We start from the raw sequence: 25635 nt of genomic DNA on the forward strand, positions 1-25635 counted from the left end.
CAACTGGCTCCTCTCAACGTGGAGGAGTAGCAGCTCTACGCCGAGTTCCTCACATGTGAACAAGCTCCTCACCCTATCTCTAAGGGAGCGCCCAGCCACCCTGCGAAGGAAACTCATTTCAACCGCTTGTATCCACGATCTCATCCTTTCAGTCATCACCCAGAGCTCATGACCATAGGTGACCGGATAGCCCTTAGCAAAGGGCCCCGAACCCCATACTCCCAGAGCACCCCCCACAGGACACCACGAAGGACATGGTCGAATGCCTTCTCCAGATCCACAAAGTACATGTGTGTGGTTGGGCAAACTCCCATACACCCTGGAGCACCCAATGGAGAGTGTAGAGCTGGTCCAGTGTTCAGCAATCAGGACAAAAACCACACTACTCCTCCTCATTCGGCCACTCAAACCCCTCCACCACATTAAGGTGACGATTCAAGGAGGGGTTTAGTCTGAACCGTCTACCCAAACCTGTTTGCCTTGGTACAAATATAATTTAAATACGATTTACATTTTATTTATTACAAACACTTTTGTAATATTTGGGTGAGGCTAAGCCATGGAAACTAAACTTGGCTGGAGGGATCACCACCAAACAGAGCTGCTTCAAGGCCTCAAGCAAACCATGCCAGTGGAAAAGAGGCTTAACAGGCTTCTACAGTTCTGACAGGGTTTTGAAAGTCACTTCCTTATGGGAGGAGCTAACTACACTGAAACTATGAGCATACTCAGTTTTCTTAATTTTTGATGCCAGTCAGGATCCCTAGCCATATCGTGAATCAATCAGGATCTTGGCCAGGAGTACCTATAGCAGAATTAGACAACTGTGGGTTTATAAGTCACTTGACATACACTTATTCAGTAGGAGTAGGTCTTCTACACCGCTCTACGGTGGCCGTTTGGGCTCCAGCCTAATTTTAAACCCCATACTTTTATATTCACTTTAATTTGTGCAGGGAGTTGAAACCTGCCTCTTCATTCTCTTCTTTCAGAGTGTGAAGTTAAATTTTGATTTGACAGAGCGGTGCTCGTCTCTGTGGAGATATTGTCAAAAGGCTAAAGTGATCAGAGAGAATCTTTAAAGAATAATGATCTGGGCCTCCATTAAAAATCAAATTACACTTCACACGAGCGTCATATTTCTATCTGATTAGATGACAAGACTTAGGGGTGGAGGACTTTAGTCACAAATGAATGATCATCAATTTAATCTTTAATAGACTGACTTGTACAAATCTTTCTAGTTTGTCAAATAAATATAAAAATGTATTATTACATTATTTTAATATATTGTTAAGTAATTTTATGTAATGTGCATGTTATATTTGAAAAATAAGATCACGTTCCTATTGCACTGTGTGGTGCTACCTGTAATGTAATCACCTGGGTTTAGGAGGTTTCAGCTGTTGCAGTGCAGAGGTTTACAGTCTTATAATCATTATTTTTAAAGTGTAGGTATTTTACTTCTTTGGAGTATTAAATGCTAACACATAATATATTTACATCATCAACCATGTTATGTTTTATTGTTTTGAAAATGCTATATATGCTGACAAGCAAATATATTCTGTATCGGAAGCTAGCTTCTACTAGCTCAGAATCTCAAGTAAAGTAAAGGCTTACCTTACAGCAAGTTACTATGAACAAGTTATTAACCTGTTTATATCATCTAGATTAGACTGTTCCAATGGCTGTACAGTGGGCTGGACCATTCTCCTCTACAGCGCCTACTGCAGGTTCAAGATGCTGCTACACACCTGCTGACAGGGACAATAAAGTGAGAGCACACTGCCCCTGTGCTATAGTCACTCCCCTGGCTCCCAGTCACATTAGGGCTGATTGAAGATTTTGATGTTTGTTTTTAATATTTAAATGGCTTGGTCCTTGATGTTGTAGTATTTTTATATATGTACTTATCTTAATGTATGTATCTTAATGTGTGCTGGTATATTTATTGTGCTTGTGAAGTGCTTTGGGCAGCTGCTGTTGTTGTAAATGTGCTATAAACATGTAATTGAAACAAAGAAACAAAAAAAGCATATGCGTTTTTAGTTCTTGACCCTCTGAGTCTCCTTTTCCTTTACTAAATTATTGAAACATGCATGGACGGCATCTATTAACTCTCCAGGCACGTTTTTGATGAGGAAACAATGCTGAAACATGGTAGAAAGCTAAATAAAATTCTATTATGCATAATGTCTCCTCTTTAAGTTTGGGATCTCTATGGTACACTGTGGAGGGCTCAGACAGGTATAGTTTGCTGTTGTAATAATATTATAAGTATCTCACCTGTGACCGGCGCCTCGATGTCCAACATGGTGCGCTCCTGTCTCAAGATGGCTGCCCCCTCGTCGATGATGCGCAGCGCCACAGCCTCCTCCAGACGTCCCTCTTTGGTCAGGTGGGCTTTGAGCAGGTCCACCCGGGGCCGGCCCTCTGCGTCAAACACCTCCTTCATGGTGAGCCGGTGGGCCAGGGGAAAGGGGACCGCTGCAGGGACACAGGGACATGGTGAGGTGTTACCATAGTCAGGAAGAATGTGTTTCTTACCCCAAAGTGCAGTCAGCCAATTAAGGGCAGCACCCTTTACCTCAGAATCACCTTCCAAGCCATAGATATAAGTGCACTCCCCCATCATTACAACAATGCCTCAACTGCAGCAGCAGAACCATCAGTCTCCTCAGCCTCTCGGACCCAACAGTGCAGATGTCACAGTCAGAGTCGCTGTCTCCTGGTTAATTAACAAGCTAACTGCCTCTGTCGCCCTTCAGCATCTTCTACTGTGATGTGTAGTTACAGTGATAGTATGTAACTTTCTGGAGGTCGCACGTCACCTGCAGGATTCCATGGAAAGTTACAACCATACTTGAGAACATTCTGCATGGAGACAGGATAAGTTTAATGCCATAATGTGGAAAATTATAGCCAAAGACATTTCCATGGAAACAGGAGGAGCCATTAAAGCATTTTTATAAGATTTTCAGTGCAGTAAAACATTTCTCAATGAGTTTTAACCTGGTTAAAAAAGTCAAATAAAAGAAGAAATAAAATCTATTTGTTTGTTTATGAGACTATTTGATTTAATGTTTCTTCACTATCATTAATAAATAAATAATTTTTTATGAAAATATTTAGAACATGCTTCACAATTGGACCTTGGGAAACACATAACCTGATTACGAATTCATAAGTGTTCTCCTTGTATTTCTGCAGGAGGATGGTAACTTTGCTCTGTACAAGTGGACTCCAGTTTAGTCGACTAACACTGCCGGGAAAGACCCACAACGCATTATTCTTCAGAAACACACACACTTGGTGATGTACACAAAGAACAAAACACCTGTGTGGTGCACTGGGAACTGGGAAAGTGTTCACTGCAGAAATATGCGTCCGACCCTGACCGACCAGGAGAGGCTGGAGTTGGAAAAGGACGGAAGAACGGTCTGGAATAATGACGATGGTGAAGTGGAAGCACAGTCTACTCTCTATCCACATTTTTGAGGCAACTGATTAAATCCTGATGCTAAGGATTTTGTGAGAACTTAGACAGACATAGATATTAGGATTTAAATTAGTTGTTAGTATTGTTGCTAACAAATGAAAACTGCTGCCAGCCTGAAACTCTTGAAAATAGACTATCAGTACAAAGGTTTATGAAATGAGAAAAAAATAATTAAATAAGAGTACATTGTCTTCTTTCCATCTTGTGAAGACTAATTACAATGCAAAATGTAATTAAAATAAACACTTCAAATCTCAGCAGCATTTTCAGTTCAAGTGAGGACATTTCCACTGTTCTACCTTCACTAGAATTATTTGGATAAAGTTTACCTATCTCTACTGAACTAAAGGGAAAAGGTACCTGTTAGATTGAAAACTAACACTTCATGACATAACAAGGTGGAACAGAGCATTTTGAGCTTTGGAGATGTAGACAGACTAATAAACCAGGAATGGAAAATATGTGAATTAAACAAAACACAACTCCAGGTATGTTTTGATGTGGTGGGCGTCATCAAACAATTTCAATGAACCTCAAGTTGAGTTGAGTCATGGCCAAGTAAAACTCTGGAGTCATTTGATAGTTCTGAAAAAGGGACGTGATTTCCAAGGAAAGGAATGCAAAAACCTCCGCCTCTTTCAAGAAAAAGTTAACGTAAACCTCACCCTTATAAAATGGATGAGTGACAACAGCCAAGACACAGACGATTCTGACTCTTCACTTAAAGCTTTCAGCTGTACCAGGTAAGACACACATTTTTCTATACTTCTTTCTTTCACATTCAAGAATATTTTACTCTTTAAATATTTCAATAGTACATGAAGTTTTCAATGATTTTCTCTTTTTCAGAATCATGAGTAAATCCTCCATTAGCACAGAACAGGAGCTGCGCAGAGGGGACTGTCTCGTCAGTAACAATGGGAACTACAAAGCAGTGTTCCAGGTGAGAGGGCTCCATCCTCCGTATGTCCTGTGTGGTCAGTCAGAATTAGATCAGATCACAACTGACAATAAACATCTGAGGAAGAACTACATGGAGACAAGTGATTAGAGAAGCGATTCTAGTCCAAACTAAAACAATCTGTCAGAGCAGCCTCAGTATGTCAGATATACACCCACCTCTGTGTAACAATACAGCCTCGTTCCATTTGGCCAAAGGTAAGTGATGCCTCCAATAAGGAAAATAAATCATACGCACTGGATTCTAATCGCAACACACTCAAAGCTCTTTATAGCGCATCATTCATTCACATACCTGTGTTACGACCCAGAAAGATGAGTCCCAAGATATTTAAAAAGGACATGGAGACCAAATTAAAGACTAGAGTTTTTTTTTTTTTTTCTTCCTTTGTAGATGTTTTTAAACCCAAAAAATAAATCCTTAACCCCTGCCCAAAAGAACCAAGAAAAATTAACAACAGAAAGGTGGACCCGATAAGCGGCCAAACAGAACAAAAGCGTGCGACACTGGGCCAACCCCGTACAGGGCCATAGAAGTCGGTGTCAGTACCTGTAACTAAAGACCAAAAATTCCAACCACCTAAACCCAACAGAAAAGCAAAAACAGGACTAACAGTCCCACCAGGTCAAAACAAAAGGCTAATGGCTAACAAAAAGCTACCAGAACGAAGGAGCAGGGGAGCCAGCAGAGCGGCTCCTGGCGTGGGCGCTTCAGTACCTGCGGCGTGGCGGCGGAGGAGGAGTAGAGAGCGAGAGAGAGAGAGAGGCGGCGCCGGGCTCGCGCATTTAACAGCTCCTGCCGGAAATGAGGATGGAAAAAAACAACTACAAAAACCTTACTTAAAAAACAAAACTAGGGAGAAATGTTCCAAAAAATACAGGCAATAAAAAACAGGGAAAAAACAAAAAGTGCCCAAACGTAACAACCTGCCCAAAGCTACAGCTTCAGAGATCTGATGAGATCGGGCATTTACAAGCAGGTATACGCTCACAAGTATGTAGCTGTTTCACAGCTGTAACTATAATTAATTATAATTAATTATAATTAGTTTATTATTGTAACAATTATTTAATTATTTATAATGATTCTGCATGTGTTTCTTAAGTGTTTTTATGGTCTACATTTTTCCTTCAATTTAAAAATAGATTTTCTGTGTTCTTGTGTGACCTTCTTGGACAATAATGGTTTCATTCATTCAACAAAATTTATATCTGAGTATAGTTTTAACAGAACTACAAAAAAAAAATCTGTTGTTAAAGTCAAAATGTGATCCTTTTTCAGGAGGATGGTAACTTTGTCGTGTACAAGTGGACTCCAGTTTGGGCGACTAACACTGTCAGTACAGACCCCAGACGCATCGTTCTGCAGTCAGACACAAACCTGGTGATGTACAGCACGGACAAACCTTTGTGGTGCACAGGGAACCACAATAAAGAAGGCTCCCAACGCCTGCGTCTGACCATGACTGACCACGGCCGGCTGGAGGTGGAGGAAGAGTGGAAGAGTGATCTGGGATCATGAGAGGGGCCGTGTCAACCAAGAGTAGTCTGAATGTTTTAGTACATTGATATGCTAAACAATACAAACAACAATAAAATATTTCTCGGAATAAATACCAGTCAGTTTCATTATTTTAGAAGTTATATTTGGCAAAAAGACATTAACATGATTGAAAGTAACTGAAGTACACAAGAGGAAGGAGTGAAAGTAAATACATACTAGATTTTTAATATAATAAATATCCAGATAAAAAATCAGTGTTGAACATGATGCATTATCTACATACATGATGCATTATCTACAATTTCAGAATTACCAGTGGTCATTCACCAGCCCCCAGCTCAGCTCAGCACCACAAGACAATGACGGCACTTATAGCATGTAGTAGTAGTTGATGATTTTAGAATATTATTTCCTTAAGTATGCACCTTTACAATTACACAGTAAAGTGTCCTGGTATATTATACTGATATAGGGTTTGTTGGAACTTGGAGCCATATTATTTTAGTTTCAGAGCAGGACTTTAAAGCTGCAGCCGCACTTCCTGGAGCCAACTTCCACTTGTGCATTAGCGCCTATCAGCCCAGGGTCCATTATTCTTCCACTGTGTCTATGACGGCTACAGACGGATCGATCGCAGTCTACCACACACCCACTCTCTCTCTAGCTCTCTTTCTCTCTTTCCGTCTTTTACTCTTTCTCCTCGCCCCCCCCATCATTATGGCCCCTCTCTCTTCTCCATCTCTTTATCGCCCTCTCATAACTTCTCTCTCCCTCTTTCCTCCATCTACTGATCTTTCTTTCTTCTCTCCTCTCCCTCTTTCCTTTCTCTCTCTCCTCTTCCTCTATCTCCCCCCTTTCTCACCCCCTCTCCTCTCTTTCCTCCCTCTCACCTCCTCCCATCTCTCCTCCTCTATCTATCTCTCTCTTCCTCCTCTCTCTCCCCTTACACTTTTTTCTCTTTCATGCTTACACTATTCTCCCCCTCTCTACCTGTAAATTTTTTGTTTCTTTTCGCCTCTCCCTACTTGCCATCTTCTCTCTCTCTTTGGCATCTCTCTCTTTCTACCCTCTCCTTCTCTTTCCCTCTCTCTTTCTCTTCTCTCACTTTCTTTATCTCTACCCCCTCTCTTTCCTTTTACTCTCTTGATCTCTCTCAAACCTCCACCTCTCCCTCTCTCCTTCCTCCGCGTTTCGGCCTTGTATAGATGCAGTTATAATAGTCCTCCCCCTTTCTCTATCTCCTCCCATCTCTCTCTTATCTTTCTCTCGTCTCCCTCTCTCTCTTCAGCCTATCACTCCCTCCCTCCGTGTTTCTGCCTTGTATAGATGCAGTTATAATAGTTGGCTGCAGAGCTGTGGTTGTTTCTAATGTTCTTGTTACATAATGAACGCCCGGGGCTGTGCTGCTGTGAACGGAGGGAGAGAGAGAGAGACGGAGAGAAAGGCAGGGGGAGAGAGCGATAAAGGCAGAGAGGCAGAGTGAGAGAGAGAGAGAGAGAGAAAGGCAGAGGGAGAGACAGGGAGAAAGAGAGAAAGGCAGAGGGAGAGAGAGAGAGCATGAGAAGAGCAAGAGGGAGAGAAAAAGAGCGTGAGAGAAAGGCAAAAAGAGAGAGCGGGAGAGAGAGAGAGAGAGAGAGAGAGAGAGAGAAAGGCAGTGGGAGAGAAAGAGAACATGAGAAGAGCAAGAGGGAGAGAAAAAGAGCGTGAGAGAAAGGCAAAGAGAGAGAGAGAGGGAGAGAGAGAGAGAGAGAGAGAAAGGCAGAGGGAGAGAAAGAGAGAGAGAAGAGCAAGGGGGAGAGGGAAAGAGAGAGAGAGAGAGAGTGAGAAAGATCGAGGGAGAGAGAAAAGCAGAGGGAGAGAGAGAAAGGCAGAGAGAGAGAGAAGAGAAAGGGGGAGAGGGAAAGAGAGAGAGAAAAAGCCAGAGAGAGGGAGAGAAAGGCAGAGGGAAAGAGAGAGAGAGAGAAAGGCAGAGGTAGAGAGAGAGAGAGAGAGAGAGAAGGAGACAGAGAGTGAGAAATATCGGGGGAGACAGAAAAGCAGAGGGAGAGAGAGAGAAAGGCAGAGGGATAGAGAGAGGGAGAGAGAGAGAAGAGCAAAGGGGAGAGGGAAAGAGAGAGCGAGAAAGGCAGAGGGAGAGAGAGAGAAATAGCGGGGGCAAGAGGGGAAGAAAGAGAGAGATAAAGGCATAGGGAGAGGGGGGTGAAAGAGAGGAGGAAAGACAGTGAAAGAGAAAGCTGTGAACAGAGGGAGAGAGGGAGAGAAATGCAGAGGGAGAGAAAGAGAAAGACACAGGGAGAGAGAAAGATCAAGGGAGAGAGAAAAGCAGAGGGAGAGAGAGAGAGAAAGATCAAGGGAGAGAGAAAAGCAGAGGGAGAGAGAGATCAAGGAGAGAGAAAAGCAGAGGGAGAGAGAGAGAGAAAGATCAAGGGAGAGAGAAAAGCAGAGGGAGAGAGAGAGAGAGGGTGGGATAAAGGCAGAGGGAGAGAGAGAAAGGCAAAGTTAGAAAAAGAGAGTGCAAGAAGAGCAAGGGGAGAGGGAAAGAGAGAGAAAGACATAGGGAGGGGGGTGAAAGAAAGGAGGAAAGAGAGAGACAGAGAAAGAGACAGGGAGATGGAAAAAGGGAGAGAGAGAGAGATGCACGTGAGGAGCGCTACCACAACTGTACACAAATGATCCCCGCCTTTAATCAATCTGAAAAAGTGCCATCTTTTTCAGGTATTTGAGCAGAATATGTCTTGCCCCAGTGCAGATGTATTGTATAAACAGCTCATGAGGTCAAAATAAGTCTACTACTGTGTGCTGCTTGTGTCTAGTTCAAAAGTGTTTTATTGTCAGATAATCAGGAGGGGCATGTTAGGATGCTAGTTGTGGTTAGCTTTACTGTAACGGTAAACTAACTGCTCTGGTTTCTGAGAGTTGTGAAAAGTGGTTATAGACTCAATGCAGTGAATAATTAGGACACTCAGAATGCATAAGATAAGAAAGGAATAACATTGCGTAGCAGGTCTTATACATAAATAAAGATATTGCATAAAAAAAATACATTAGCTATTACCTAAATAATACCAGACTTTTAAAATTACTTAAATGGTAAATAAATGGTTCAGATTTCTTTTCCAATGGGCACTCAGAGTAGTTACTCACCTATTCACTCATATACTCACACACCAGTGTACACAGACAGTGGGGGTGAGGAGGGTTAAGTGTCTTGCCCAAGGACACGGCAACAGTACGTACTTGTGGGAGTTGGCATCACACTGTCAACCTATAGTTCAGAAGATTTGACCACTCTACCAACTTCACAAATGCCAGGAGTAGGACTTGTACTGTAAACTTCTGTTAGATGTTATGATATTTAACCCTTCGACTTAACCATGGATAGACCAGGTCCAGGACTAAATCTGATCCAAAGCGGGTCAGAACCAGGTCCAAACTTACACGAAAGGGATTCTTCTGAGCTTTAAGCCACTCCCCCCACTTTAAATGCTCATTATGACGGCACACATGATCTGTGTCACATCTAATGTCTAATTTTAAAGGTCCTATATGACATAAAACTGAATTGTGAGCATATTATAATGTTGTTACCTCCTCAGAAACATACCCAAAGTTGTGGTTTGTTTGAGTAACCCATTATTATTACGTTTGTCTACATCTCCAAAGCTCAAAATGTTTTCAAGTTTACAGTTTACCTTTAGTTCAATAGAAATTGACCAGTAGAGACAGTAGAGATAAGAAATTATCTAAATTATTCTAGCGAAGGTGCATGGAGTTTAAAAACACAGTGAAACACTTTCTTTATTACCACATGATGTAGATCAGAAAGTAGAGTAATATATGCTCTTAAACTTGATCCATTAAGTCCAACAACTTCTGAGGTAGTATCTGAAGACAAAGTTTGACAATCACTCATACAAACTGTTTTAGTACTTAACTATTACCACTTTTTAATGACTACAATACCCATAAGCCCCTTCTCCACCGCTCTCCACTGTAAACTCCACACAGAGAGGAGCGTGCGCCCGTCCTTCCCAGCGTTACAATGGCATTAGCACGCATGAGAGGAGCTGCGTGCTCACAAAGCGTATTGTTCAGAGGGACAGGGGCAGGAGCAGCTCAGCCCCACCAGGACTAACACACATAATGGCCCAGATCCTGGTCTAAAAGTGGGCTTGGTCTCTCCAGCTCCTCTGTCTCTGCACACTTCCACGCTCCCATGTCTGACAGTATATATTCCCATTATACTATTTCAGATCGCCACTGCAGTGTTAAGTGGTGTAGAATGGTTGATTATGTAAAAGACAGTATCGAGCCAGCGAGTGAAAAAGTTTATCCTGTAACACTGTGTAATAAAGTTTGTGTACAGAAGTGTAAAGATCTCCTTTGCCATGGATTCTACCTGGACGACAGGGATTTTACAAACATTTTCAATCTCATTTTTGTCACACATGCGCTGATATAACTCCTAGGTATCAGTAGTGTTGTCACGATACGAACATTTCAAACTCAATTTCAATATGAAGAAATTGACTCAACACCAATTCCTTTACCATGATGATCATAAAAAAAATAAAAAAAACACTCTTAAACAATAGAATGTCATTTTCAGCATTAAAAGTGCACTGTGTAACTTTTCTGGTGGAGAGTCTGCTACCTGTTAATTTGTTATTTTGCCTGGAAAGTTCCATGGTATGACATTAAACATTTCCATTTAGCAATTATTCATTCATTATGAGTGTTTCTAGGGGTGTAACGATATCCAAGTCTCACGATACGATATCGTCACAGTATGAACCTCACGGTACGATATTTATTGCAATATCGTGGGAAAGCTCACGATTAGGGATGTAACAATATCCAAATCTCTTACGATATTTACGCAATATTTCCACAATATACATCTCACTGTATGATATTTATTGCAATATTTTGTGGAGGCAAACAAAACTGTTAATATGACACTTTTTCCTCTTAAAATACCCTGACAAGACTTAATCCAAAGAACTAAGACTTAAAAGTGTTTAAAACTGTTATTTCTTCTTGTAGTCTGCACTGAAATGGAGCAAAGGATCATGGTCTATGTAGTTCCCTCTCTCTTTTTTAATATTGCTGCACCATAACTCTTAATTTAAGCAAAGAGACTTGTAATTTGATATATTGTGATGGTCCATGATATTAATGTGAGAACTTTGACGATACAATAACACGATATTTCGGTTATTGTTATATCCCTAGGTGTTTCTACTGCTCAAAAAATTCCTTCTGTGAACAGGGCGACTCTCCACAGATCTGAATTGTAATGTAGTGTCGTGCTGTAACCTGCTTGTCTCTTTCGTGATAGGTCTAAAGTTTTATATTACCATGTGGTTTTATATCTGTGTAATCCAGGAAAGTTCCATAGTGGCCCATGTGCGTACACTAGTCTATGTGCTCTTGTACTTGTTTTTCTGCTAAGGTTTCTTTCACATCATTGTCTCGAAATGTTCCGCAGTATGAAATAATATCTTACATTATTTAATTACATATATGTATTTTCTATTCTTCAAAAATACCTTAAAACTTGCACTGACACTCTGAGCCCGGTCCTCTGTTTTTGGCTTGTAAACTGGCCTGGTGCCTCCAAAGTTTTGTCTCCATGAAACTAGAGTAGTTTAATGCCATATTGTGGAACGTGCCAAACAAAGCAACGTTTTCGCAGAGACAAGAAGATCTGTTTAGTAAGTTTTTTGAGTTTTAAAGAAAAGAAATGTCATCATCTGGACTCCTTTATTGTGGTATCATAGCTATCCACGGGTTTCAGAATGATGAAAAATGAATACTGTTGCCATATCGATTAAAGATTTAAAACAAAATACTATATCTTTTGAATGTGAAAAAGTCCTCAAAATGGCACCATATAAGACCAAACTGTAACGCATGAATTAGGGACAACAAGAGACTTCATAACTGACCTAAATTCACAGTATTTTTGTGATGAATCGCTGATCTTAGCTGACATAGAACATAATGTAACAGGGCTAAAAGCTATTGAGTTCACTTTAACAACTCATTTGAGCCCTAACAAAGCAGTCGATGTGGTGATGTGCATATATTGAGTGTGAGAGTTCAGAGGAAAGCCACAGCAGAGTCTGAACTTCTGTGGTATTGTCGAGTTGTCAAAAGCATCGAAAATACTGATACTAGGGATGGGCATTCGATAAAATTTTCTTAAACGATCGTTGGGAGAATTAACGACTGAATATTGATTAATCATTAAATCTTTTTATATTAAAATGTATCATCATTATTATTACTATCTGCACTACTAATCTGCATAAATAAATTCAACTTTACAACGTATAAACCGTAACCACTTTAGAGCCACATCAGCCCGTTTGACATTATAATGTGTTTAATGCAGCTTTTCGCAAGTCTCACAGAAACGAACCTTAAAACTGCATGGCTCATTTGCATAAACAAGCGAAGGAAAAAAAAACTGCTCTTGGGCGCTGATGCGACACGACTCAGTGGAATACAGGTTAGTGTGACCATATTTGCATTTGTCAAACCAGGACACTGTACGGGGGGTGGGAGGTGGGGCCTCGTCATCGACATTGAGCTACTCACACCTGGCAAAGCTTTTTCCCACTGGACACCGAAACATATGTGCTGCTTTGTACACTGTACACATGGCCTCCCACAAGTCATCATTATAAACGCATTTGTGCTTCGGCACGTTGTAGACTGACCGACTGTTTGTGTGTCTCGCTCCTTCTGAGTGCAGAGAGCTACATGTACGGACCCCTGTTTGGTCACGCTACGCACAGCAACCTACATTTGGTTTGTCTATTAAAATGAACATAATCGATGAAATTCTTAATGATCAATTATCGATTAATCGACTAATCATGCCCATCCCTAACTGATACTAATCGATACTAAAACTAGTATCGAAACTAGAGGCTCATTTGAGCAGGTATCAGTAAAAATTCACATTGGCCAAGTTTATGGGTTAGGATTAAAATATTCCTCTTTGAGTTTACATGGAAATAATTCCGAATTGAGATTTAGATGGAAAACACATTAAATTGCCTTTATTTAATTCCGCGTTTGATAGGACAGGGACACGAACATATTTACATTTACCAGAAGAAAACACACTTCAGCCGCTACCGGCTTTTTTGTCATCTCAGTTTATTGCTACGCCACGAACACAAAGACGACACAAACTTTTTTTCGCAGTCGTTCTGATGATAATGAAGCAGCAGCTGGAGAATTCTCTTTAATTCTCTTTTCACGCTTTACGTCTGTCAGCTGAGGAGGAGAAGGGAAGAGTGTCGGAGAAGCGAGGAAGAAGACAAACTGAGTCAACAGCTGCTCTACCTCAGCCCACTCACACATCCCGTATCATTTCATTATTTGTAGTTCTTCCAGCGCACTTATTTAAAAAAATGATTTCGGCTTGAGACCGACGTTTGCTCCAGGCCGCCATCTTGCAGTGCGTCATCGCGTCAGAAGGGCGACCCAACGGAATAAACCACCCACTTACTTTGGAATTAAGTCTAATTTAAAATAATCATTTTCATTAGGAACTAAGTGTTTATGTGGTCTTTTCGAGCAGAATTCATTTTTATTCTGAATGACATTATTATTATCTGGAATGAAAGCTCTCATGTAAATGTGGCAAGTCACAGGACAGAAATTAACCCTTCCTGAAAAGCTTTAGAATAATCTTGGGCTGTATCAGAATAAGTTTATGCGCACATAGACTAGTATACGCCCATGGAACCTACCTCTGTTGCACAGATATAAGGCCACATGGTAATATAAGTAAATGTATGTAAGAAAAATTTATCAGATTCGGTATTGAGTAACGAGTCTATCTTAGTACTAAAAATTTTGTATCGTGCAAACTCTATTTTGATAAGAGATAACGCACAAAACAACATGGTTTAAAGGCCGCAAGAGTAAATTTTGCATAATATGGCTTTAATCACTATAGCAACTGTCCTAAATTTTCGTCATTCTGAAACCTGTGGATAGAAATAGAAAGATAAAGAGGAAAGAAGTGGAGAAAGACAGAAGAGGAGAAGGTGAGCGACAGAGAGAATGAGAGGAAAGCGAGAGAGGACAGTATAAAGTAGGGCAGGTATCACAGAAACTTATGAGGAAAGTACCAGAGTGCCAAATACAGAGCAGAGAGTTTGTACTGATAAAACATCACTGGACTTCACATATAAAACTGACCATAACATTTAAGACATATTCCCGTGTGGAGTTTGCGTGTTCTCCCTGTGTCTTGATTGACTTATTGATATTTTGCACCTGAAATCCTCAAGATTTCTTGGGCTTGAGCTTTATTTTAACATAATCTGACCAGAAAGAAGCGCACAATTTGGGTTTTGGAACATCCATTACACAATAGTTATGAAATCTTACTAATTTCTTGGAGGCAGTCACAGACCAGGAACTATAAAGTCTGGCTATTGCTCATCCCCCCGCCCGTCCTGAGAAAGCACAGGCTCCGCCCTCCAAACATGACGTAGGCTCTGAGTGAGCCGCCCTTCCTCCGCCCATCTCAGGGAGGGAGGGGGAGACAGGCGTGCACCCTGATAGTGGTAGGAATAAACTTTTATTCATCATGGCGATACAGCGCGTTCAGCCGCATGTGTTGGACCCGGAATCGCACAGCGTCGACATCAGCTGAACATTACTGATTGGTAAAGTATTAATAAACACTAGTAGATAAACTTACATCGTGTACACTGCAGTGTAGAACAATTAGCTTATGCTGTCGCTTTTGTTTAGGTATTCGTGGAGGCGGGGTGGAGGAGATGGAGCAGGGGAGGGGGCGGGTGCAAAGCTCTTTGTGCTATGACAAACGTGTCATAGGTGTAGCTGCCGGCGTCATCGCTGTAGCAGCTTTAGTTCATTGTCACGTGGGAGGGTGGCAGAAATATGCTGCAATTTGTTAAAAAAAAAGGCAAATCAATCTAAAAAACACTTCGGCGACATATACAAGGCCCATCACTCTTAGAAGGTAGAAAGCTCTGAAAAGTTGATTTTGCATGAAATGAGCCCTTTAATACAGCTAATACAGGTGAGCTGATTTGTGCTGTTAAACAAGTCTCTCACACATAAATTACAGTTTTTCAGTTAGTCACTCTCACCTAAACAGGACCATGAACACCCGCATTGGTCACAGGCTCCTGAAATTTTGCTGTTTGAATCCATTTTCTATTTTCATACTATTTTAAAACTTTTGTGTCTGAGTTTGCTAATGTGTTGCACTGTGTCACCATGGTAACTGTTGAACATTCCGCCAATAGAGATGCATGCACAACACCCCCCCTCAGAACCCACTGACCTGTTTTGTGCAGCCATAACTTTTCTAAAACACAAAAATGAGAATCCAAGTGGTTGAGATACTGGAGATGCTGTCAGTTATTTACCCAAGACTTAAACTTTTCCAAAACTTTTCCTGAATTTACAGTTACAAAGAGGAGAGGACGAAGCAGCGCTGACAGCTGACAGACAGACGCAAATGATTCACCTCTGCACAGCTTAAGTTTCAATTCACAATAATCATCTTTTCACTGTACTGCATATAAGTCCAGCTCTATGTTAGGTATATATATAGGTTTTAAAGGGCCTATATTACACTGTTCTCTGATCTATGTTCTAATGTTGTTTCCTCATAATAAACATGCCTTGTTGTGTTTTGTTTCATACACACGTTTAACACACATGTCCTGCAGATTTAGGCTGAGTTCTCTCAAACAGATAACACCCTGTGATGGCATGTGGTAATACAGGAAGTGTTCTACTGTGTTTTTAACTCAAACACCTTTACTAGAATTATTTGGATCATTTCAGCCCTGGAATTTCCAATCTCTACTAAATAAAAGGTAAAAAGTAGCTTTAAACTCGAAAATTAACACTACATGACATCACAAGTTGGAACATTGTTGGAGTATTTTGAGCTTTGGAGACATGGGCAGACTAATAATAAAGGATAATATACATGTGTGAATGAAACAAAACACAGCTCTAGGTATATTTTTGATGAGGTAACAGCATTCTAACACGAGAGTCAGTTTTGCATAATATAAGACCTTTATAGGACCTTGTGCAATGGTACGATGGGGGGTATATGAGGACAAACGCACTAGATATTATAAGGGAAATGCAAAAGCAGCTGAAAAGACAATTTGGTAAACTGCGGGGTTGTCAAAAGTAAATCAGATACTAATTGGTATTAAAGTAGTATCAAAACTAGAGATTAAGGCTATGTTTATATGATGACAGTCTGAACAGAAGACGCAAAAGTCCCATGGCGGCCTCACTTTTTATTCCATGTTTAGACGAGCATTTTCAGGAAGAAATCTGTGTGCATACGGTGACGCAAAAGTTTATGGAATTCGATTGGGTATGCATGCCAGCTTGCTGTGTACTGTATGTATGTAACTTAAATGCATACGCGACATGAGCAGATCTGACCAGAGTTTGGCGTCTTGGGCAGTGTAGACGGAAATGCTACGGCGGAGCATATTCAACTTTTCCACTCTGGATGGCGGTTTCAGATTTTTGCGTTTTTAAGCCCCAAAAACGCCGCCACCAACTAAATGAAAGGCACTTCTGATAAAATATTTTGTCATTTGCACCTGCAGGCATTCTCGTGTAAACAGGCCCTAAATTGAGCAGGAATCGATACTAAAAAATCACAATCATGGGACAGAAAAGAGCCTTTCCTGAATAGTTTTAGAATCATCTTGAGCTGTATCAGAACAAGTACAAGAGCAAGGCAAGGCAAGGCAAGTTTATTTGTATAGCACAATTCGTACACAAAGTAATTCAAAGTGCTTTACAGAATAAGAAATACATTAAAATCATAATAAAAACAAATCAAAACATAAATAATCATGAAGATTAAAATTAAAAAAGAGAGACATAAATTGGAGAGAAGAGTGCGGAATGAAAACCTTTCAGTTATATGCACAGTTAAACAGAAATGTTTTGAGCCTGGATTTAAACAGCGTCACAGAAGAGTCTGTCTCACATGTTCAGACTGTTCCAGGTTTTAGCTGCATGAACCTGAAACGCTGACTCCCCTTGTTTAGTCGTGACTCTGGGCACCAGCAGGAGGCCGGTCCCTGAGCTCCTCAGAGTGCGAGATGGTTCATATGACACTAACATGTCACAGATGTACTTTGGTGCTCGGCCATGGAGAGACTTGTACACAAGCAGAGCTGCTTTAAAGTCTATTCTCTGAGGCACAGGAAGCCAGTGCAGAGACCTGAGCACAGGACTTATGTGCTCGTACTTCCTAGTTCGAGTAAGGACCCGAGCTGCAGCGTTCTGGATGTTCTGCAGCGTCTCACAGCTCGTTTTGAGAGACCAGTGAGCAGTTCATTACAGTAGTCTAATCTACTGGAGACAAACGCATGGATAAGTTTCTCCAAGTCTGCTTTAGACAGTAAACCTTTGATTTTTGCTATGTTTTTTAGATGGTAAAAGGCTGCAGATGTTATTGATTTGATGTGGCTGTTAAAGTTCAAGTCTGAGTCCATTATTACCCCTAGATTTCTTGCCTGATTTGAAGGTTTTAGAGAGAGAGACTGGAGCACATAGACTAGTATACACCCATGGACCACTATGGAACCTACCTGGACCATTCAGAGATTATACAGATTGTAATATAAAAGAAAGTACTACGATTTAATGTTGAAAATTCTGTTGTCTAAATAAAAACTATTTTTATTTTTAGAATCGGTACTGAATATCGAGTCTCTTCTTAGTATCGAAATAAAGTTTGACATTTTAGCATCATGACGACACTAGTAAGCTGCTGAATGTTCCACACATAATGCACAATAATAAAACAAAACTCTTTTTAATGTAACAACACAAAATTATAGTATACTAGTATAGTCATTTTTTTCTGTTTCTGATGTTCTAGTAGTTTCTTTACCATTATCATTCGGTCTAGTAGTGGTTCTTAAATAGATTATTCGAAAAAGGTCAAATTTTGTCTTTTTTTGTTTGTAATTTTTTATAGCTTTCACCCTTTTTTTTTTTTTTTTTTTTTGCATAACAGTAATATTCAAACCAAAAAAACAGAACAAGTCTTGCTGTATGGTGGCCAGGGGTTCAGCCTTTTACTTTTTGACAGTGTAGTGAAAATTGATGCTGCAGAGATGTAAAAATAGGATATAAAATGAGGCTAATCAAGCAGTGACCTTTTCAGTGATTCGTCTCAATCACCAACACAGTCAGATCACAAAGATGTTAGTTTAATTTAGTGTAGGGATACATATTATTGTTTGTAGTCTTCCTAGTCTATACTGAAAAGGTTACACTCTCACACTCTCACTTTCTTTTGTCTTAAAGGTGCATTGTGTAACTTTTCTGGTGGAGGGTCTGTCACCTGCTTGTTTAAGAATATGTCATTGCTCTGCCTGGAATGTTTCACAGTATAACAATAGATAGCTCTTCCTTACATTTACATCCCTACAGGTACTTACTGATTTCATATTCCAGTTTTCAAGCAAAACCTGTATATTTATTTCAATTTCCTTAAAGTGCATATGGTTAGACTGCTAATTTCTCTTAAATATCCAAGTCCACTGCACAGAGATCATAAAATGAAGACAAACAAAAAAGTTACAGTATTTTTCGGACTATAAGTCGCACTTTTTTTCATGGTTTGGGTGGTCGTGCGACTTATACTGTACAGAACACAGTTTCACGGCAACTGGGCAGGTGCGCCATGTAACTTTTCTGGAAGTCACTGGATGAATGGATGAATTGACAAAGCCTGAACTTCAATGACAATCAAAACCACCCTGTCGGGATTCAGAAAGGCCGGAATAATTCTAACTACGCAGAAGAGGAAGCAGCGCGCTGTTTACCTCATGGATCTATGGTTTATCTCTGGAAGTCACGCAGAAGTGACACCTAGGATGAAGAATTCAATGGATTTAGAGATTTGGAGTGAGATTGTGAGTTTGGTAAGCTTATGTTATGTTGTTTATGCTATAATTATCTAAATAACTCTTAATATCTTACGTTAATATATTAACAGTTAACAGATTCTGTTATTACTATAACTTGCCTTTCAAGATGAAATGTCGATTCCTGGTCTCTGATTTTACAAAATACATTTCCCCAAAAAGTGCAAATTGTAGTCTGATGAGACTTATATATGTCTTTTTTTTCTTCTTCATTGCGCATTTTTTGGCTGCTGAGACTTATAATCCGGAGCGACTTATAGTCTGGAAAATACAGTAATTGCTAAAATTTGGTCATGCCAGTCGTAAAACAATAAAACCAGTAATAAAAATCAAACCCATAAAAGTCATAAAATATAAATAATAATAAATAACAATGAACAATACATAAGTAAACAAAATAATCATAATAAGTAAAATAATTAAAAGACACAAAGGACCACACAACTCACACGGTGTTAAAAGCCAGAGAATAAAAGTGGGTTTTAAAACAAGATTCTCACTCCACTCCATTAAACATCATTAAGATCATTATATGTAACATTTTACTAAAAAATCTTGCCTGTTTTTTTCTGTATTTTTATTTGTTAAAGTTTGTATTATTATGCAAAATTGATTCTTGTGAGCTTTAAGCCATGTTATAATGTATTACCACATGACATCACAAAGTGGAGTTTTCAGTTTGAGACAAGAACTGAGCTTAAATATGCAAGGTTTCTGCGTCAAACATGTATGAATGAAACAAAACACAACTCCAAGTCTGTTTTTGATGACCAAACCACATTATAACATAGATTAGAAAATAGCGTAATATTGGCCCTTTAATAGAATGCATAATATTCAGTTTTGTGGTTCTAGATAATGATACACTTTTTCTATCATGTATTTTCAATATGTGACCCTTTTTAATTCAAGCTAACCAACTCTATTTCAGACGGCTGTTTTTCTACACTGAAGCTTAGCCAAAAACATCCCTCCTTCCCACACACACAAAGCACAGATAGTGACAAAATGATGACACCAGCTTTCCGCCAAATCTGCTAAAATTGTTTGGGCTGGCCCTAAAGTGGTGCTCAGAGTAATGTCATTGTGCAGGTTAATGGGGGAAGTTAATTGCAGGGTATTTCATCAGTTTGAATAACACACGGGAGGCCACAGCTCAGAGGAGGTGAAAGGAACAGCCACATTTGACAGCGACAGTCTCAGTCAGGGACCCATCTGTCCGGCTTCAGACATGCTAACATGTTTAAAGGCTTTCAAAATGTCAAATGAACTGGGCACTATTCACTCTGAAATACGCTGTGGTTTTGTGTGGAATAGATGAAGCAGAGAGGGAGATTAAAGATGGGGGATTGTGTTGAAGTTTGAGCTAAAGTTTGATAAAAAAGTAAGAACAATTCAGACTAGGCTTGTCACGGTAGCAAGTTTTGATGTGTGATATAATAATGAAGTAAATATAGACGATAAACGATAATATTTAAACTACTTTATGCCACCGACCAGTCCAGTCAACAGAAATTTGGGGGCAAGAACCCTCACATGGGTTCCCTTTAATATAAATGAATAGGAAGAGGAAGAATTCTGGGCCCCTAACTTCCTGTTATTTTCAACATAACTGCATAGTGTACTAGTATTATAGTAAATTATTTTCTGTTTCTGATGTTCTAGTAGTTTTTTTACTACTATCATGTGGTCTAGTAGTAGTTCTTATATAGGCTGCGTTCAGACTGCAGTCTGAAGTGACCCAAATCCGATTTTTTGGCTTCTATGTGACCTGTATCCGATCTTTTAATGACATTCTGAACGATACAGATCCGATTTTTTCAAATGCGACCACTTGGATATGTGCTCCTGAAACCGATACATATCTGATCTTTTGACATGCGACTTCAGTGTGCATTCATCCGACCTACGCGTTATCAACAAGCCACAAACGTCACTATTCTGCACTGAAATAGGTGAAAATAGTTAATGAACTCCATGTCACTGAAGTGAAGCACATCACCACTCACCACTCTTGGCTACGTCTCCACATCCACACGTTCCTTTCAACGGACTGTCCCACAAAATGCCATGGCCAAAAACCTCATCCTCCTCCTTCTCAATCTTGTCTTTAAAACAAGTAAGTTGTTCATGTTCTGGCTCCGGTACAAGAGGAACTTTAAAATCGCCAGGTGTTCAATGCTCGCGTCCATGTTTGGACAACTTCCATAAACACAGAGCACGCTCGCTGCGGTTGACGTCATCGTGTCCTCCAGTGCACATGTGGGACACTTTCGGGCCGTTTAACGTTCACACAGGGGATCGCATACAAGTCACATTTAATTGGAAATGTGAACGACCTCACGAAAACATCGGATTTCACAAAAAAAATCGGAATTGAGCGTTAAGCCCTGCTGTCTGAACGTAGCCATAGATTATTCAAAAAAGGTCACATCAGAGGGACCCAAAGTTTGCTGAGATGCTACTGAAGGAGGGGATTGTGAGTGGTATTTCTTAAAAACTTGCCTTGCTGTTGTAAATTTATTTTAGGGGCCCAGGACAGACCCCTTTGTCCCCATCTGTCTACTGCCCAGCCAAAGACACAAAAAGAGCAGATTTAAACCACAAAAAGTATTCTAAATCTGCAATATTGTTAAAAAGCATGAGCTGTAATAAATAAACTGTAGAATGAAACACTTTAGTACGATTTGTCATATAAACAATAAATAACAAAAATCCCTGGTAGTGTAAAGAAAATGTACACATGATAAATATTGAGCTCCAATTCAGACTGTGGCATGGAAGGCAATAGCAACTTGTTGACCGCATGGATTCAAAACAGATAAAGGATGAAGAAGTGAAGGCTCTTTGCTCAATTAACGATACACTATGTAACTTTTTGTTTTGCCCACCTGTTTGTGTCCATTGAAATGTTACTGCTATGACAGGAATTTTCTGCAACTTATCTTATTCCATAGACATAAAAGCAAGTGATACCACCAGGTCACGTTACATGTCAGGTCTGTGGAGAGTGGTGGCCCTGCTCACAGAAAAAAAAAGCATGTTTTCAAAGAATTTATAAGCAAGATAAACACTTGTAATTAAATAACTGCAAGACAGATCAGTTTAATTCCATGCTGTGGAACTTTTTTTTTTTTTTTTACCATGATGTAGTATACAAAATCAGACCAGGCCATTTAAAGGTGCACTATGTAACTTTTTGGTTGGGGGTCCATCACCTGCTTGTTTCTGTGGATATGTCAGTGCTCCACAAGTATGACTTTAAACAGCTCTACTTTACATTTATTCCATTACAGGTGGTTTTATAGCTCAAAAGTACAGAGAAAAACAGACATTTGGACTTTGAGCAGAGTTGCCTCTTCAAAGATCTGACCTGTAACTTCAACCAAGCTGTTCTCCATGAAAATAGAAAGGTTTAATATCGTACTATGAAATATTCCGGACAAAGCAATAACATCTTCATGGAGAAAAGCTTTTGAGAGACCCTCCACCAGAAAAGTTACACAATGTACCTTTAACACCAACTGGTGAAAGCTGAAAACATGTTACACTGTGGCACCTTTTCCTCACAGCAAGAAAGTTGTGGGTTTGAGTCCCGAGCCTTGTATCTCTATGTGTACATGTGTCTGAATCAGGTTTATGAGAGCTCTACCACTGAGCCACTGCACCTGCCCTATAACCCAGAGTTATTACAAGAGGCCAACAGACTACAGAAGGACTACACCAGGACCAAATCTTGCCCGAAATACAGATTTAAAGGTGCATTGTGTAGAAACCTTCATGATTTCTTGCTTCTTGTTTCTGTAAAAATGTCTGATGTCCAGTCATCGCTCACAGATTCTTTTTTTATGAATAAATAAAAGAACAGAGCAGAGAACAAGTCTTAGGTGACTGTCCCGTGCCTTCATCTTTGACCCAGTCAGACACAACAGATCGTCCAACTCCATCGAATTATGACCTAAACTTAAAAAATAATAAACAGGACTTTGACTCTGTGATAGTTGTTTGCAAAAAGGCATTACTAGGCCTGTCACTATAATTACTAGCCTGTATTGATGCAGTGTTCAATATATGAAAGATGGAAGTATATTTTCTGGGTCTCAATATTTATAAAATTTTTTGTGTACTTTTTTCTTTATAAAAATGCGGAGATTTGGGGTATTTTTGTACTAATACTGTACGATTTTAGCTGCAGAGGGTAGAATATATAACTTCTATGGATATTTATTGGCTCATTCTGATATTTATTTGTTGCAGCTCAGGCTCATCCCTCCTTTTATATCTCTCCCTTTCTCCCTCTGTGACATCGCTTCACTCTCTCACTCTCTCTTTCTCTCTCTCACCCTTCTCTTTATGCCTCCCTCTTTCCTACTCTACTCCTCTTTTAGTCTTCTCTTCTTCTTCTCTCTCCCATCACTCCCTCCCTCTGCCCTGCTCCAAAGCTGTTCTGTATCTCTCACTCTCCCTCTCCCAATTCCTATACACGGCTCACAATCTTTCTTCCACTCTCTCCCTTTCTTTTTCTGTCTCTCTCCTTCGTTTGCTCTCTCTCTCTCTTCCATCACTCCTCTCTCTCATCCTTTCTCTCTTTCTCTACCTCGCCCTGACTCCCTCTCAAACTCTCCCTCTCTCTCTGGCTATCTGTCAACCTCTCTCCTCGTCTCTCTTTTCCTAAATGGTAAAATGTTAAATCCAGTATTATCGTTTATCTCAGTATTTCTGTGTAGTAATATATTGTGCTTCAAAATTAGTTATGGAGACGGACCTAGACATTTCTACCATTCAGATTTTGTCTCAGTTTCAGCTCATTCAGCCTCACAGTGAAGGGGAGCACCAAAAACACAAACACAGTGGAGTCATGTTTGAAGTTTCTCCATTAAAGCACAAGAAGCACCATCTGTGTACAAACAGAGACAGGCCCATTCCCACACCGTGGCCTGGTTAGACTATCCCTCTACTACCCCTCTCTATCTTACAGTTTCTTTCTCTCTCTCATTAGTAATGTGCAAAAATATTGAAATATCGATAAAGCATATCGTTTAATGTGACGATACCGTTGATATCGATATTGTGGGTGGATGAATCAATATATCATCAAGAGTATTTTTTGGTATATTTTACTCAATTATTTTGTTACAGTGCTACAGTTTTGTTGCTTGTTCAGATGAAGGAAACTTGTTTATGTGACACATTTGATGTTTTCACTGTTTTGATGATTAAATTGAAAGACTTTTAGCATCTTAGCCATGATTTAGCCTTAATTTTTTATTGAACCCTATCGAATCGATTTGAAACATATAAAAATCGAAAGTGCACTGCATCGAGATATATATCGTATCATGGCCTATGTATCGAGATATGTATCCTGGCCTATGTATCGAGATATGTATCCTATCGTGGCCTATGTATCGAGATATGTATCGTATCGTGGCCTGTGTATCGAGATATGTATATGTATTGTATTGTGGCCTATGTATCGAGATATGTATCGTATCATGGCCTGTGTATCGAGATATGTATATGTATTGTATTGTGGCCTATGTATCGAGATATGTATCGTATCATGGCCTGTGTATCGAGATATGTATATGTATTGTATTGTGGCCTATGTATCAAGATATGTATCGTATCGTGGCCTATGTATCGAGATATGGATCGTATCATGGGCTGAATATCAAGATATGGATCGTATCATGGGCTGAATATCGAGATATGTATCGTATTGTATTGTGGCCTATGTATCGAGATATGTATCGTATCGTGGCCTATGTATCGAGATATGGATCGTATCATGGGCTGAATATCGAGATATGTATCGTATCGTGAACTGTATATCGAGATATGTGTCGTATCGTGGCCTATGTATCAAGATATGTATCGTATCGTGGCCTACGTATCGAGATATGTATCGTATCGTGGCCTATGTATCGAGATATGTATCGTATCGTGGCCTATGTATCGAGATATGTATCGTATCGTGGCCTATGTATCGATATGTATCGATCGTGTATATCGTATCGTATCGTGTATTATCGTATGGTATGTGGCCTATGTATCGAGATATGGATCGTATCTGTGATATCGAGATATGTATCGTATTGTATTGTGGCCTATGTATCGAGATATGTATCGTATCGTGGCCTATGTATCGAGATATGGATCGTATCATGGGCTGAAATATCGAGATATGTATCGTATCGTGAACTGTATATCGAGATATGTGTCGTATCGTGGCCTATGTATCAAGATATGTATCGTATCGTGGCCTACGTATCGAGATATGTATCGTATCGTGGCCTATGTATCGAGATATGGATCGTATCGTGGCCTGTGTATCGAGATATGTATATGTATTGTATTGTGGCCTGTGTATCGAGATACAGTATGGTATCGGCAACTCCTTAATGATACACAGTCCTAATTTTTACTTCCTCGTCTCTCCCTCCCATTTACCCCTCTTTCTGTCTGTCTCTTTCTATCCCTCCCAAATTCAATCACCCTTTCTCTCTTTCTTCCTCTCCCTCTCTTCCATTGCTCCTCTCTTTAACCCTTTCTCTCTCCTCCTGTGTCACAATTCCTTCTGTCATCCTCCTGCTCTTCTATATCTCTCCCTTTCTCCATCTCCTTTCTCATCTGCCCCCCATCCTTCTTTACTCCCTCTGGGCTATAGGGAAAGA

General features: G+C 40.0%; 2 protein-coding genes across 6 annotated transcripts in view; one reads left to right on the plus strand and one right to left on the minus strand.

Moving 5' to 3' along the window:
- The window catches only part of ppp3cb (protein phosphatase 3, catalytic subunit, beta isozyme), an 84299-nt gene that overhangs the window by 40701 nt on the left and 17963 nt on the right, over positions 1-25635 (minus strand). For 4 of the 5 annotated variants that reach the window (XM_055159188.1, XM_055159189.1, XM_055159186.1 and 1 more), the window contains one exon: positions 2290-2490. In XM_055159188.1, the coding sequence (XP_055015163.1) occupies positions 2290-2490 (201 nt within the window). Of the gene's footprint in view, positions 1-2289; positions 2491-25635 lie in introns of those variants that run through there. The other variant, XM_055159191.1, reaches the window with a different exon arrangement.
- Positions 4193-6017, plus strand: LOC110153918 (B-type lectin plumieribetin-like). The gene is made up of 3 exons (XM_020917848.2): positions 4193-4245; positions 4352-4445; positions 5745-6017. Exons 2-3 carry the CDS (start codon positions 4356-4358, stop codon positions 5982-5984), a joined length of 330 nt encoding a protein of 109 aa, XP_020773507.2. The 5' UTR covers positions 4193-4245; positions 4352-4355; the 3' UTR covers positions 5985-6017.

Source organism: Boleophthalmus pectinirostris, unplaced genomic scaffold (genome assembly GCF_026225935.1).
Source record: "Boleophthalmus pectinirostris isolate CB_2022bp ecotype Guang Dong unplaced genomic scaffold, ASM2622593v1 HiC_scaffold_23, whole genome shotgun sequence".
In the NCBI taxonomy this organism is placed as follows: Eukaryota; Metazoa; Chordata; class Actinopteri; order Gobiiformes; family Gobiidae; genus Boleophthalmus; species Boleophthalmus pectinirostris.